Genomic DNA, 15,879 nt, shown 5'->3' with positions numbered 1-15,879 from the left:
GAACCCAGCAATAACGAATCCGCCAGGGAAAGCCAAAATATTCGCCTTTGTGGGAATTTCGCAGCCACGAGAATGAAACACAAATGAGAGAAAAATCGCCCACAAACTGAAAATTTATTTCTGAAAGTCAGTTATATTACTTTGTGTGTGTTACCTTGCAGCAACTTCACAGCTCAACTATCGCATTATAAGTGTTTCATTGCTAGTCGTGCGCGCCTAAGAACGACCGAACCGTGCCAAATGCATCTAAACCATCCCGCGGGTTTGCCTTCTCTGCACGTTTTTCTCCTTGGTCCTCGGCACCGATCATGTCAGAGCATGCAAGCAAAGTCCAGTTTTTTGGCACCTCACTGTTCCAATGCAGTCTACACAACTCAGTGACCACCGCTTTGTTGACGTCCAGAAAGACCACAGCTGTCACTGCATCATTTTGTGGCGTCCTTGCTTTTAAAAGTGGCAGAGCGAGCAGCAGGTGGTTCCAAACTTGTCGGCGCTATCCTCCCTGCCTCCACTTGGGCCACTGACTTGGGCAATGATGGCTGCCGGCTGCCTTAACTTGTAGCGATAAAAAACTTCCGCTTTTGGGCTGGCGGAGGCACCTTACTGAGAGCAAACGTGCCGATCACAGCACACACAATGAACGCATGTGCGCTGTTCAGTGGTAGCTGGCTAGCGTAGCCCAAGCCAAAGCTGTGCCACGAGTCACCATGTGTCGCCCCTTGGTGGTTTTGCTGAGAGGCTGCCTCCACGGCTGCCTGCTGCACAATCTTTTTTAAGTAAACAAATATGGCTGCGGCCATGAAAGCGCGCTGTGGTAGTAGATTACACACTTTGAGCCCGAGAAAAATGCATTTGAGAACTTTTTGGACACTGTAAGCCTTACATGGGCAGATAAACTGACAACGGGACTCGCAGCAAATTTCGTTAGGTATTTCGTAGCCACGAGATATGAAATACATGGGCTTCTATGAACATTCGCCGAGGATCCGAAAATATTTCGTTGCTGCAGGAATTTTGTACTTGTGGGGTTTTGTTATCGCTGGGTTTGACTGTACTACAGTTGCGTGTTCCATGTGTATTGGTAGGATTTAGTTCCTTTAAGTGTCTCTGAGGCTAAACTGTGTTCTATAGCGATTGTGCAGTTCACATTAGGCATTTACAGTTAGCTAATCTACGCAATGGCATCATTTAGACCAAGCAAAACATTCAAAATGTGTACAGTCAAACCCATTTATAGCGAATTGCAATATGCATAGCGATTAGTTCGATATATCCAATAGTTCGATATAGCCGAACCCGCCTATAACGAACTTATTGTTACAAGTTCGCAATCTGCGGGACCCCACCCCCTCCCCCGGCCCAACTCCACTCCACCATCACCAAATGCAGAAACGAACACAGTAAAGTAGCCATTACTATACCCAAAACAGTCCATTATTGCAAGTAATAAAGCTACTTTCCTCCTGAACTGCCTACTTTGCAAAGAAAAAAGCGGTGATTTTTGTTTTCACTTTCGTTTAGGCGGCTTCAACTAGCATAGCATTCTCTACACGAAACATTGTTTGCACCAGTTCGAGTCCGCGTCCTCCAAAGTTGAAGTCCGTGTCCTCCAAAATCTAAGAAGCATTGGCGGAGCACATCGACTGCTAAAAGCGCTCCTTTATAGGCGTCGGACGGCTTTCACTCGCGACATCATCGGGAACGTGGGGGAGCTCTTCCCACAGTTCACCGATGCTGCTGTTTTGGTCCGGACTCGCTGACTGCGCGGGTTTCGACGCGAGTCCCGCGCATCGGAAACAGTTACGGAAAGTGGTGTGTGGCGTCACGTCGTCCGTGCGAGGAGCATTGCCTCAGTCGCAGCTCTTGCTCCGTGGTCGCGGCCAATCCACATCTCAATCGCTGCTCTGAGGCCGTGCATTTCTGCGGTCATTCTAGGCGCGCAGAGTTCGATATATCGGATGTGAACTTCGTTATAAGGAATAAGTTTCCCATGTATTTCGGAAACTGAATTATTTTTGTTCGATATATAGCATAATTCACTCTATCCGGGTTCGTTATAGCCGGGTTTGACTGTATGTGTCCTGTCCGTGTGACTGACAGTTAACACAGTACAGTATAGCCCACTTATAGCAAACCCGGTTTTAATGAAATTCCGGCCACACAGAGCAACTCTTTGTTTCCCACTACCGTTTGTATATATAAATTTTTTATTAAGATATTGCGAAAAACAGATGTAACGAATTGGTTTCCATTTCCCAACGTGTTCGTTATAAGTGGGCTGGACTGCACTGTGCTTCAGCATTGTGCCCATTCATTTTCTGGGCGCAACAACAGTGTCCAGAAAATATTGGACACTCGAGCACTGTCGCTCGTTTTCCATCCGTGCCATGACAATGGCCGGAGAACACCTACTTTTGCTCTGGCGTGCCCTTCACCAGCTCCCAAGGCTTGTGGAACTGGATGTACTGATTGCCTATGCGGCTGATGTTCAGGATGCATCGGATCGAGTCACGGAGCCTGGGAAGAGAAGATGGCACTGCACAACCAAAACAAGACAACCAACTTGGGCTCTGAACACGAAGCAGGGGACACAAAAATTAAAGCCGTTCCACTCAACGTGAAAGCTGGCGGAAGTACAGAGCAGTGATTCGCCATAATGGGCTGTAGCACCGTTATCCGCTCACTGCCACCACCAATGCAATTCAAATTTTTTGCCTCCGCAGTGCTTGCACGCCCACTGCCTGAAACAGCGCCAGCGGGAGTTCTGCTCTTTTTGTGCTTGCTTTTCCTCCCGCACGTGCCGGCGTTGCACTGCCACTTTTTTTCACTTACTATCGTAAAAACTAACCCAACGAGCGTTCTGAACTACATGAACGTGGGTGCTGCTGGTTAATTACGTATATTTTGCCTCAAATGTACCGGCAGTTTTTTTTTTTTTTTTGTTTGCCCTAAAAAACGTGGAGATGTATGACAAGCGCCAGCGGTTCAGAAGTTTCGAACAGTTATGCCTATTTAAGCACTTGGTTTTCTAAGTCTCTGCGGGACGCCCAATAGCCGCGTTTACATGAATGCGACAAATGGCGCATCGCATCGCTTCAACTTTCTAGTGCATTGCATCCATGTAAACGGGGATAATGCGCTAGGAGAGCGCGTCGCAATAATACGCCAGACAGGGTGGATTTAGACGCGCAAGTCGACTTTCGAAGTGCATGTAAACGCGAGCGCATCGCATTAGGGATTATGTTGACAACTTCAGTAAGGCATGCAAACGCACCTTTGCATTTACGAACATCTTAATCGGGTGTGAGACGGCAAACCATGCGACTCAAGAAGAAAAAAACGCGAAACAGCCGCGCCAGAAGCACCGAAAGGGCCAGAAACGCTGCTTTGCCTTCGATGTGCGACACCGTATGGCGCCACCATCGCACCCGAGGTAATGCGCTATGTGTAAACGCTACCGCATACCATTACTCGTGACGGGCTAGGAAATGCGACGCGCTACTGTCGCATTTTGTCGAATTCATGTAAACGCAGCTTATGACGGTATGCCGGGCTCTACTTGGGTCCGTTATCTCGCTGCACCGCCTGATACTGGCAGTTGCTTGACATTGAGCGTTAGAGCGAGCTACGACGATAAGGCCAGCCCCTAAAGTGCTCTGCACTTAAAAGAGCCCGTACCTGACCTTGTCCATGAGGTTGATGTAGTGCGCGAGTTGCGCTGACACCTTAGCAATGACCACCTTGTCCTCGTCCAGGATGTGGAGTTCGGGCACGACGCCACCAAAGTTGTTAAACAGGAACGTCAGCGCCCTGTTCACAAAGTTGCCCAGGTTGTTCAGTAGCTCAGAGTTGTTCTTCAGCTGCAGGTCGCTCCACGAGAAGCTCGTGTCCTGGATCAGGAAAAGCAAAGTGCGGACTTAATCCTTGGCACATTGGTCAGTCTACGGCCTACAACTGGTAACAAGGCTGCAAGTGCCAAGGGCAAGGACTTGCCAGAGGCACCTGTGGTCACTTGACGTTAAAGGAGTAGTGGCACGAAATTTCAAAGCTGAGATAACTATGTAAAATGCTTCCTTTTTATCAGGAGACATCTCCCAGCAATTTTCAACAATAACCGTTCAGTATAACATATTTTAAATCCATTTTAATCTTTGCCCGCACGAGAAAGCCCAGAGCGGGCCAGTATGACATCATCTGCTCCTTGCCCCAAACTGCCGATATTGGGGCTCTCGTGATGTAGCCGACGTACTGGTTGCGGTTGGCTCGCACTGCAACGCCGTGTGTATCACCGTCATGGTTTTGGGGCTGACGTCATGCTGCCCAGGCGCGTGGGGATGGTAAGACCTCGGCTGGTCTGGGCGCGCATGTGCGCTCGCTCGCGCACGTCAAGACCGGCAGCGGTGCGACAAGAATGGTGACGTCACAGGTGCCATCCTGCCATGGCAGCCGCTCGGCATTCGTTTTGTCGAAACCGAAACTGACACGAATAAACGACGCCATAAATGATTGTTTACACTGCGATTGACCGTCTAATGTGCCAGTCTATGATTAGTGGGGCTGGTAGGAATCCATAGCAGCGAAAAAACCGTAACACAAAAATTTTGTGTCAGTACTCCTTTAATAATGGGAGACCAAAAGAGTTGCCCTGAGCTTGCAACACATACAACACGCAACGAGGGGAATGTACCTGGTTCTCTGGTCGCTGATACATGAGATAAAACCTCCAAACGTCGGCGGGAATGCCTGTGTCCTGGGCGTCGTTCCCGAACACACCGACGCCTCTGCTTTTTGAAAACTTGGCGTCTTCATAGTTGAGATACTCTGGCAGGAAGGGTTGGGAGGTCCAAATTAGAGTCGCCGAAGAAAGCCAAGCTTTCACGTAGACAGAAGGCCCTTACTTAAGTAAAGAAAAGGCCTCTGCACTGCTGGTAGGCATGCAAGCTTTCCTCTCTTTACATTCAGAATTGACAAAAAAAAAAAAAAAACTATGTCTACATAGAGAAACAAGCCCACAATCAGCAACTGGGCTTGTCATAGAGTTTCATACTAATATATACTAGAGTGAAATCTGGCACCACTGTCTAGGCGAGTTGCACTTCAGCGAGCGTTCTGTCATGTACCGGGCAGGCACGTTCCACTTGTCCTTGGTATGGCTCATTAACAGGCTGGAAAGTTGGCTCTGGCTGCAAGAAAGTAACAATATAATATTACTCTAGGAGATTAATCAGGTTTGTTTTGTTATTACAAAATTGAAGCTCTTATTTAGAAGCTTCAAGCAAGATAAACAAGAAAAAAACGTTACCCTTTTTTGTTGATTTTGGCTTCGAGACAAAAAAGAAGCCATGTGGCTTGCCAAGCCATGTGGTGAGGAACGCCGCTAGCTGCAATGGCGGCAACCTACGACAGCCCACAATTGCAGTGCCAGATTTCCCTCTAATATAAATTAGTATGAACCTCTATGGGACCTGGGACTCTGAACATTAAAATTTATGCTGAACGAATTTCAGCCAGTAGCCTAATCAAGCTAGAAGAGACCAGCTAAAAACGCGGAAAGAAAACGCTTCTGCCAGAACGCGTGAGTGTCCTCACCCACAGCCACGAGGTGATCTACCGTTGTGTAGCTGCTGTGGGTGCCCAGCTGGGTCATGGGGAACACGATGGCGTGGAAGGGCACGTTGTCCTTGGCCATGAACTGGTACAGCTTCACCTGGTCGGGCTGCTTCCACCAGAGCTCCCAGTCGCTCGTGTAGCCGGCCGTGATGGACAGGTAGCCGATGGGGGCGTCGAACCACACGTAGAACACCTGCAGCACGGGGGAACAGGCGGGCCAAAATTGACATCACGAAACACCCAGGGGTAAACTGGCTGCAGTTTTGGTGTTTGCAACACTATTTCCCACTGTGCGCTGTGAATTGGCCAAGCCAGCACGCGTTCCTTTGAATGCTAAAGCACCGAACAGATCAGGTAGGGGAGGGAAGCGGGGGGGGGGGGGGGGGGGGTTGCACATTTTGAGGTAGACCCTCCAAGTAAGTAGGGTTGCCACCTGCCCGGTATTGAACCAGCCCGACTGGTTTTTTAAACAGCGGGCCGGTTGCCGGTCTATACCTAAAACCGGCCATCATTGGCTGGATTTTTGGCCTTCGTGCCGTGATTATATCCGTTCTGGCGTTTTATAAGCATGAACTCAACAATTAAGATGATAAATATGTGTCGACAAGCTGTGCAAAGACACGCGAGCAGAGAAAATATGCAGGCGAGCGCACTGCCCGAGGTGGAGGGGGACCCAAGGGAGGAACAAAACAACGAAATGCTGCCGCCACGGTCAGCAATTGGGTTACTTTTCAGTGAAGAGCATACAGAGCAATAACCAAGCTCTCAATCACTCTTAGTACAAACGTTTTGTTGATTCCTCCTTAAGAAAACACTACAATAAATGGCACTGCATGTGATGTGCAGGATGCTTTTAGTGAACACAAATGTTTCTGTGATAACTCGGTCACTTGTATCTCTATGCAATGTACTTGGGGTGTTTTATGGACTAGAAAAAGGGCATCAAAACAACTTTGAAACACTTTGATATCTGCCAAAATTCATCGCCCTGAATGAACCTCAGTACAAATTTTATCTTTTTGGTTGTGTATGTTTATCAATATGGTTTACATTTTTGTATTTGCTCTTGTGTTTGTTACTTGCACGCTAATGAAAATTTATTCGTGAGGGTAAGGCTCGTAATGTATAAACTGATAAATGACCATGTTCATGTTTTTTTCTTCATTTGCAGAAATGTTCTGTTACTTTGTTGAAACTGATAAGTGCACAGTATCAATGTTTTCCTTTCTGCATTATGCTCCGAGTGACTCTGATAGAACTGTTTAATGTATTCATTAATGTGCTGAAGTGAATTGATGTATTAACGTGGAAAGGGGACCGCGGGACCCCGTCAGGCGGTTTTCGCCTTTAGCCCTGGTATCCTGTTAGACATGTACACTATTGAAGAAATATATATATATAAAAAAAAAAACATGGCGTCTTTTTTTTTTTTTTTCAACCCAAATTAAACATTCATTATATATACCCCCACGGGGAAAAGTGGCAATCCTACAAGTAAGGGAAGGGGGCCCAGATGTAATGTGAGTACGTCGTCCAGTTTCCCACTGGAAGCGCGGACGCTCACCTTGTCCTTGTAGTCCGGCAGGGGAACGGGGGTGCCCCACTTGAGGTCCCTGGTGATGCATCGGGGCTTGAGGCCGTCCCTGAGCCAGGCGCTGGTGATCACCTTGGCCGTCTGCGTCCACTCGTCAGCGGAGGTCTTCTTCTTGAACCACACTTCGAAGGCCGGCTCCAGCTGGGCCACACAAGGGGGGAGGGTGAGGAGGCCTCACTGTGTCGGCAGGCACCGCTTGGGTCACTCATTCGGTTTGGGCGTCGTGCAGTAAGCTGGCACAAGATCTTTTTTTTTTTTTTTGTGGCTATCAACTTTAAGAGGGCTTTTATGAGAAAACCATAAGAAACACCCACATCAACAACTCTGCCTCTCCTTTACTTACTTACCTGTTGCCACATCAATAAAATGACCTCTCCGATGCCAAGCTAGCCACACTGCAAGGCTCCCAAATTGATTTCTGACCCCTTGCAACATCTGGTGGACTATATTATTTCTTTTGTGAAGCTTCTATGCGATAGTGCTGCTTTTTTTTTTTTAATTAACCGCGCTCTACAGGAGAACAAGAGAGAAGACAAGCATTATGGGGCACATTTTGAGTGCTTCTTGCTTCGCGTTTTCCTTGTGTTTACATTTTTTATTACTTTGAACAAATGTTTACACCACACTAGCTACCTGGAGGATGTTCCTCATCTTCCGACATAAAGAAAAGGACAGGTCACGGCAACCAGAAGCGAGAGCAAATACTACGTGCACAGACTTCAACATGCAAAAAAATAAACGCACCCCAAGAGTGATAACCACTTTGTCCCTCAGCTAAACAAGGAAGAACCAAAACCTTACAAAGGAACAGGCAAGCTCACCACAAATATTACAGAGCGAGGCACTTGGTTACGTGTTTATAAACGTTCAGCAAAGAAAAGCCACGAAGAGGGCCAGCACACCTTGGGCAGGTTGATGAAGAGGTGCCCGGACTTCCTGAGCACTGGGTGCTCCTTGCACAGCTTGCAACGGGCCTCCTTGAGCTCCGTCGGGTTGATCAGCTTCGAGCAGAGGTCGCACTGATCCCCTCGGGCGTCTTCATAGCCGCAGAAAGGACATGTGCCTTCCACAAACCTGTCTGCCAGGAATCTGGGGAAACAAGAGGGCACACCAGATTGGCACACAAGGAAGGCTAGTGCACCCATAAATGGAGTGAGAATGTCACATGGCAACTCATATGGGCAGAAATCTCAACTGGCAAAGCTGAACTAAAAAGTTGTCACAAGAGATGAATGCACCAAGGAGCATAATTTTTCATCCGGCAACCGTTTTAGCCAGAACACGACACAAGCTAGAGTGACCAAAAAAGCAAGACATGATTTTGTGCTCCCTGTTACGTGAATGATAGCTACAAACGCAAGTTAAACCACGAATAGTTTCATCATAAGATGTTTTGCACGTACATCAGCAAGAAGAACGCACACTCATCCTTACTGAGATGCTTAGCTGAGCGGTTATATTTCCAGCATAGACTTTAATCACCATTAAGTAATCACGTGTGCCGCCCACCACAAGGTGATAAAACGGGGACACTGAAAAACCCACCTGTCACAGTGGTTGCAGTAAAGCTGCTCAACCACCTCCTCACACAAATAGCCGTTCTTATGAAGCTCCAGGAAGATCTCTTGGGCTATTCTGAACAACAGAAAAAGAGAGAGAAACAGTGACTGCAGAGGATACACTAGCCAGGCCACACAGGAAAAATTTTTCCAGTTCTTGCGGCATTACAGGTCTTGAATTTGGTCAGCCAATAGATCGAATGGCACATTATAATCATTGCACTTAAAAGACCCCCGCAACACTTTTTTCAGTATTTTTCCAGTACTATGTCTGTTCTTAATGTCATGTAGAAATAGATGCAAAATAATGGTCACGAAAGGTATTCAATCTTTAAATTTAAAAACACAAGCAAATGCAGCACTAGCTACGTCACTGCAGAGGCCTCTGGATATGACAACCCAGTGCAGTGCCCCACGATTGGCTGGGCCTGCAGTATTTTGTAAATGCCATTGTATCAACAAAACAAGACAAAATGATGGCTTACTTCTTATTTTTCTCTTGATGTAAGTGTAACAACATTAATCTAGGCTTAAAAAAATGACAATTAAACAAATAATAATAGAATGCTGATACTAGTGCCCCACTTCAAGCACATATGCATGCTCCCCGCTTATTCTTTTCATGCGTCATATTACGATGCACTGCCACGACCATTCCTTTTTGTCCTCATTTTCTTCACCTGCAGGTGTGCTTTATGCACTTTCTACATGCTCATAGGTCCTTTTTGCCACGGCAAGCAAAGAACAGTGTGCAGCTCCTGACTGCTTGAGTGAAAGCGGCAGTGCGTTGTATCACGCATTCCCAAGTTCCGGCGAATGACGAAAAATGTGGCTGGATGGTCTGTCTTGTGTGTTGCTTGCTTTTTCTTTCCCTACTTGCTGTCATAAAAACAAATCCAATATGTATTCCATGTCTACGTACAGGCACATATACATCTCGGAGTGTACCTGTATTTGCAAGCTATGGCGGAACAGCACGGAACAGCATTGGCACGCTTACTTTGTTTGATGCTCCGTCGTCGTCCTCCCGAAGTGGTCGAAGGAGATGTTGAACCAGCGATAAATGTCTGCGTGAATCTTGTTAAAGCGGTCGCAAATTTCCCGGGGCGTGATGCCCAATTCAAGGGCCTTGGTTTCGGTAGCAGTGCCGTACTCGTCCGTGCCACACACATACAGGGTGTTCCAGTTTCTGAGCCGGCAATACCTGTTCACCCACAGAAAACAACTCAGGCACACATGCACACAGGGAGGGCAGCGGCCACCTCAGCAGCGAGGGCACCACATTCTCACCTGGCAAAGACGTCAGCGCTCAGCACTGACCCAACGATGTTTCCCAGGTGGGGCACATTGTTGACGTACGGAAGTGCGCTCGTGATGAGGACATTTCTCTCGCCTTTCTTGGGAAGGCTGGAATGAAGAAGCACAGGAAGGATTCATTCCTTGCAACACTGATTGCACTGCACAACTGCACAGGGTTCACTGAAGGGGCCCTCAATTACACTTCCAGGCTACACCTTTCACATGAACCAAAAGCAGTAACTATTACATGAAAATAGCTTGTATTCACTGGCGATGCGCGCATGTAGGCAACCATGTGAATGCACCGTCACTGGTTACATCAGGCTTTGCGAAATGGCAGTACTTTGTCCGTGCTAAGCCCATGATCTGTGTTGGACGTTCCAAATTTTACCTCACCGAATGCAAAGTAATGCCTCGAGTGCAATGTGAGTGCATTAATAACATCTCTGTTGACACCACCATGGAGAATTGGGTTGAAATGAAGCAGACGACGCACGCCAGTGTTCTTTTTTTCTTCGGCGTGCGGGCGCAGTGGCCCAAGCCGTGCCATGCCCGTGGCGCATCGGCCATGACTGTGGCCGTTTCCAGCGTTGCCAAGCAAAAAAATTGACAGCTAAACTTTTCAACGAATACCACCTATCTTATTGTTGACCTCTACACTTAACCCTTTCAGTCCATTGTTAGGGTACACCCGACTTGGGTGTTCAAGGTCAAATTTTGTGATTTCGCTTACTTTTTTTCTCACAAAACGATAAAAGGGCCGCACCGGAAAGTGTTAAAGCATGGTCAAGAAATGAAGCATTGCCATGCTATGGCTGGCCAGTAGGCCATCAGTATAGAATAAGAACGCAACGTCAAATGCAGAATCCACCAAGTATTTTTGAATGTCTGTGGAGCCCAGTGGCGTTCATAGAGAGACCTTTATGGCATCAACAAATTGTGCAGGAAGTGTACAGATCTGAAGCTTACACGTAAAGCATAGTCAAGTGCTTTTAAGCAACCATGCAGGAGCAGGACTTACATAGGAACTGTACGGCTCGGGAGTTCAGTGGCTTTGTTCTTGGGATCTGCCCATGTGTGGAACGCCTTGTCAATTTCATCGGCGCTAATTGCTTGCTCTTTCTCTTCCTTGAAAAGAGAGAGGCGAAGTTTGCAATGAGCTCTGGGAACAACGAGAGGCCAACATCAAGCAAAAAGGGATACCAACATCAAGGTTACTGACCCCTATGGAGTGAACGGAGTTAAGGTGCGGCTTTTCAGACAGAGCATCGGGCGTCTTTGGAAGCACAACCGGCGCACATTGTGAAGCAAAGGCTAACAGAGATTCCTGGAAGGAAAGGGTTCACATTAGTTAACTCCGCACTGCAAATATTCGAAGAGAATGATTTAACCAATAGAAAACACAAATTTCCCCTCGCAAAACCACTCTCTACGGTTAAAAGCATTTTGGCAGTAGCCAAAAAAATTATTTGTGGAGTGCACGCATTCTGGATGTGAGCTGAGCATTAGCACAGTGAATAAATGAGGGTCTGCAAATGAGGACGGGTGAAATGCTTAGAGAATTGATCATCATGGATTATGGAAGAAACTAGTAGAGAAAACATTCCAGGTCAAATTCGATGTCATAAATAGGACCGGCAACAGGTAGACAGACAACTTGAGCATCAGAACCGCTACCAAGTGAACAGTACAAGAAGAGCATCTTCGTCTTATCTGTAAGCTCTTGTCTTTGATAATATTAACATTGTGTTTGGGGCTCACTATATTTTTGAAGATTGCTCCGAAAGACAAGCAGCGCTATGACAGGAGCATGAAAGCCACTTTGATAAACAACTACCCAACCTTTATGCAACGCACCACAGGCACTCGCAACAATAGTCAGCAGACGCAGCTACTTTTTCTTAGTGTGGAAACTTCGAGTAAACAAAGAAGAAAACAATTTTATTTCTGTTGAGAAGGAAAACTGAATTTATTGACTCAACAACCCTCCACTAACTTATTCAGTTTTTATGGCACATATTTAGTTGCCTCCCTTTCCCATGCACTTGAAACAAATCCAGCGGGCAGTATTTCATTAAAATGGCACGCATGCCAGAGATCATGCTTGGAGGGCAGCTGGTCTGTCACTGGCCAGTGCAACGACTAGGCTGTACTTTGGTTGGTGAGCAAGAAAAATAATCAGAAGCTCCTTCCTGGCTCCCCACATACCTTGAACGCTGTGATGTCACTTCTTGGAGGAAGAGCTCGCTCTGCTGCTCTTTGAAAGCCTGCACTGGCTTCAAGTTTGGCCATCCACTTGCACACGTTTCTGCACGGGGTTACCACATCTGGCGCGAAATAAGCAGATTTTAACAACCAACACACAGAAAGGTGACATTAGGCGCCATCAAAGATGAAGTTGTTCAACTACTACCTGAATAAAGGCTGTCAACTGTACGAAGGGGCAGTATGGACGACCACACTATAACATCGGCAAATGCGATGCCCTGTAAAAAAGGGTACAATGTCACTGAGAAATCAAGAAGCACAGTGCTACATCAGTGATTAGTTCAAGGAGGTAAACATTTTTCTGAGAAACTGCAAGGGTTTGAGGTAGCGATGAATCAAACAGAAATATTGATACATAACTGCCCTCAGGATGTACTCAAATGCACTAACCGGATGTTACAAAAATCACATTAGTGCCTCGCAAGTAAGGTGACCAGCTATTTGTTTAGTTGATGTCCTTAATATGAAAGCCTTACCTGTGCACTCTTGTTTAACGTGGAATGTTCAGATATGCAATCTTCAACACGCTTCAAAAGCCCCTTGAGTTGAACCTGTGCGTCGCCAACCTTTCCATGTTGTATATGCTCTAGTAGAGCGGCTGCCACGGTAGGCTGCATGAAAAATCTTTTGATGATCAACACCATTCATGACATTACTATGCCAAGCACTAAGCTAATGTGTGCTCACCTGCAGCTTGACGGCCTCCCACTCGCACCACTCTTCATCCTCTACGAGAACATTTTTTCCTGATTTTTCCCACAGAAACCTGAATTTAAAAAAGAAATGCATTGTAGATCGGCGAGCCACGACTACATGATTGCAATAAAAGAAAGGAAGTGGATATATTGCCAGCAGCTGGCACTTTAGCTGGTAGGGACATTTTGCCAGCACTGCCTTCTGATTGGTTGTTCAGGCTTACTTTATAGTGTCTGGTATGTGTGCCTCTGCAGGTAGCTTAATCAACCGTGGTTACAGTGTGGTGTAGTGGTTGCGCCTCTGGTTTGTGATCGTAATGTCGCTGGTTCAGTCCAACCCCCTTAAATCTTTGTTTTGTTTTATTATGAACTTTGTTCCTAATGATCTTCTTCGCCTTATTCATGGTGTTTATTTATTCAGAAACTCTCGGTTCTGTTGCAGAATTCAGTCTTATTTGTTTATTCGAGACCTGCCTTTATAGGTTGGATTACGTTGGGTAACGTAGGGTCGGGTTAGGTTAGGTTATGCTGGCTTAATATAACAGCGACCGATAAAATGCCGGCCGCCACAATATCCACACCCTAAAATAAAATCACATATACCTGCAAATGGCATTGGCGTTAAATAACGCGGCACCATCTTCAAGCTTGAGCACGGGTAGCTTCGGGCGACTTAGGTAAGGCAGGACTTTGTCTGTAAACAAGACACGATTCTTTGTAAATAGACCGATGTCGACGTTGCAACTGCTGTTTCATGAAACTGCACGCGCGAGCGAATTTCCTTGGCTGCCAGCGTGACGTAATTTTCGCGGGTTGGCGCTGTTTCAAACGCTTCGGCAAGCTGGGGTTCTACGGGCCTTAGAAGACATTAGTTCCTACATGAATTCACGTGAGTACTTTTATAACACATTTCTAACGGTCAACTAGGAAAATGACATCAGTGGACGCCACACGTGTCAAACGGGAAGAAATGAATGAATGGAGGTGCGTTACGTCATTCACAAAACGAGACCTCCCGAATCACATTGACTAAAGTCACAGCCTCCGGCTCCCATTTAGTAGTCCCGCCAGACGAGGTAAGACCGTAATCCAGCAATAAAAATAAGATGAAGGACAATCGGCAACTGTGTTAACAATTAGGTCACCAAGGCCAGACCGACAAGCGAAATACGAGCAGCAGTATCACCTTTGAGGTTGGCGCTTACTGTTGGCACGTCTTCACCGGTGAGCCCAACGAAGACCTTTGTTTTGATGCCACAAAAATTGTGGTCACAGTCAAGTAACTTCATTGTGCAAGGAAGGAGTTACAGCGTGAGCCAACAGCCCCGTACAATACGCCACGCTCCCGAAGAGAATGACCGAGCCCGCACGTGGCGCCCCCTGATATCCGCATATGGAATCGTAGCACCGCGGTCCGCACCGAGCGCACCTTGGAGGGAAAAATGAGCTCGAAGATGCTGGGAGGAGCGGCAAGGAGGCGCTATGAAAGGTTTTTCTCCTTGGCGAAAGCAAAGTGCGCGGCAGAGTGACGTGAGTGCTCTAATGCCATTGGCGCTATCAGCATGATTTCGAACTGATTGCGTTGTCAAACCAACCTCGTCGTCTCCGTGAAAGGAGTGGTATTAAGGTATTAAGGGCTCTTCGATTACCAGTCCCGGACTCGCCGCGTTATTTCCGGGACGATATTCCGCGGATTCGATGTTCGTTTTGCAGACGTTTTCAGAGGAGATTGCACGGACACGGCCGCTGGATGAAAGGCGCGCTCTCGTCCAGCGGCCATGGTACGGACTGCGCGCGGATGGCGCGGACCTCCGTGGCGCGGACTATCAGCGGCGAGTCCGGAGGCTGTGGTGTAAGCGCGTGTGCTTATCAGCGTGACCTACAAAAACAACGCGTGCAAGTTCGCCACATCAAATATGTTATCGTCTTTTCGAAACTGATTTTTCCTTCGCGAGGAGGGAAACCTAAGACAAAAGGACAAACTCAACAAAAAGCACAAAATGAGCTTCGTGGACGAACGAGGTTCTTCCTTTTCGATGCAAAGCATCTCCGTCCGCATCTCCCCTCCTCTCCACACCACCTGTGATAACACCACTCTCTCTCCTCCTCCTCTCCACGCCACCTGTGCGCTACGCGCACTCCTCCTCCTCTCCCCTCTGAACACTAGCTGTCCATTCACGCGCATGCGCGCTGCTCCTCCTCTCCACTCCCTCTGCTCTGCAAATAAACCCGGTCTGCGCTCCGCTCAGTTGCTTCTTCGGTGCAGCGCCGTCCGATGACTGGAAATGGACGCCAACGATTCCGTCAGCGAACTGGCTGGCACACCTTCAACTAGCGCCAGCCAGCACACTGTCAGAACCGCGAGCACCTCCGAAGACAAGGCGGCACAGAGGAGAGCTCGCGACGCCGAACGTAAACGGCAGCGTCGAGCAGCGGATTCCCCGCTTCGAGAACGAGAAGCCGCTTTGAAACGCCAGCGGCGAGTCGCTGGTCCAGATTGCACGACTTTGCATCCCCTCAGGGTTCCCACGTGGGGTGTAATTTTTTTCAGGGCCCCGGTTACCAGCCCCTCGGTAAGGGGAGGGGGGTGCCACTTGTGCTCCTCCAATGTGCAATATGCGGTCGTCGAAAACTGGAAGACGACTGTAACGCGACCGCAGCTTTGGCCTGTTCAGCTTACGTGCTGAACAGGCTTACGTGCTTTCTTTCATTATTACATATGATGAAAGAAAGCGAGGAGAATTCTGGCATCTAAGAATGTCGTGGGAGTCGAAGATAGGCGCGGCTAGAGCCACTAACTAAAACCTCATCTAGTGGCTCTAGGCGCGGCTTGAGGCGTCAGGCAGGGTGAGCG

General features: G+C 47.6%; 2 protein-coding genes across 5 annotated transcripts in view; one reads left to right on the top strand and one right to left on the bottom strand.

Annotated features, from left to right (window-relative positions):
- Metrs (methionyl-tRNA synthetase 1) overlaps positions 1-14,353 on the bottom strand; it is a 26,871-nt gene extending 12,518 nt beyond the window's left edge. Inside the window, exons 1-17 of the mRNA XM_077706182.1 lie at positions 14,212-14,353; positions 13,629-13,719; positions 13,018-13,096; positions 12,807-12,941; positions 12,476-12,548; positions 12,271-12,389; positions 11,285-11,389; positions 11,084-11,190; positions 10,054-10,170; positions 9,764-9,967; positions 8,750-8,839; positions 8,107-8,293; positions 7,175-7,345; positions 5,590-5,803; positions 4,688-4,821; positions 3,679-3,890; positions 2,413-2,517 (exon numbers count right to left, since the gene is read on the bottom strand). Coding sequence (XP_077562308.1) covers positions 2,413-2,517; positions 3,679-3,890; positions 4,688-4,821; positions 5,590-5,803; positions 7,175-7,345; positions 8,107-8,293; positions 8,750-8,839; positions 9,764-9,967; positions 10,054-10,170; positions 11,084-11,190; positions 11,285-11,389; positions 12,271-12,389; positions 12,476-12,548; positions 12,807-12,941; positions 13,018-13,096; positions 13,629-13,719; positions 14,212-14,314 — 2,246 coding nt within the window. The 5' untranslated portion in view covers positions 14,315-14,353. The remainder of the gene's footprint in view (positions 1-2,412; positions 2,518-3,678; positions 3,891-4,687; positions 4,822-5,589; positions 5,804-7,174; positions 7,346-8,106; positions 8,294-8,749; positions 8,840-9,763; positions 9,968-10,053; positions 10,171-11,083; positions 11,191-11,284; positions 11,390-12,270; positions 12,390-12,475; positions 12,549-12,806; positions 12,942-13,017; positions 13,097-13,628; positions 13,720-14,211) is intronic.
- The window catches only part of LOC144178385 (protein kinase C-binding protein NELL2-like), a 16,416-nt gene continuing 14,262 nt past the window's right edge, over positions 13,726-15,879 (top strand). For 3 of the 4 annotated variants that reach the window (XM_077706187.1, XM_077706188.1, XM_077706186.1), the window contains exon 1: positions 13,726-13,914. In XM_077706187.1, the coding sequence (XP_077562313.1) occupies positions 13,905-13,914 (10 nt within the window). In that variant the 5' untranslated portion in view covers positions 13,726-13,904. Of the gene's footprint in view, positions 13,915-14,443; positions 14,556-15,879 lie in introns of those variants that run through there. The other variant, XM_077706189.1, reaches the window with a different exon arrangement.

Source organism: Haemaphysalis longicornis, unplaced genomic scaffold (genome assembly GCF_048455015.1).
Source record: "Haemaphysalis longicornis isolate Haplotype H1 unplaced genomic scaffold, Haemaphysalis longicornis Haplotype H1 scaffold_4, whole genome shotgun sequence".
In the NCBI taxonomy this organism is placed as follows: Eukaryota; Metazoa; Arthropoda; class Arachnida; order Ixodida; family Ixodidae; genus Haemaphysalis; species Haemaphysalis longicornis.
This window is presented reverse-complemented; position numbering and strand designations above follow the sequence as displayed.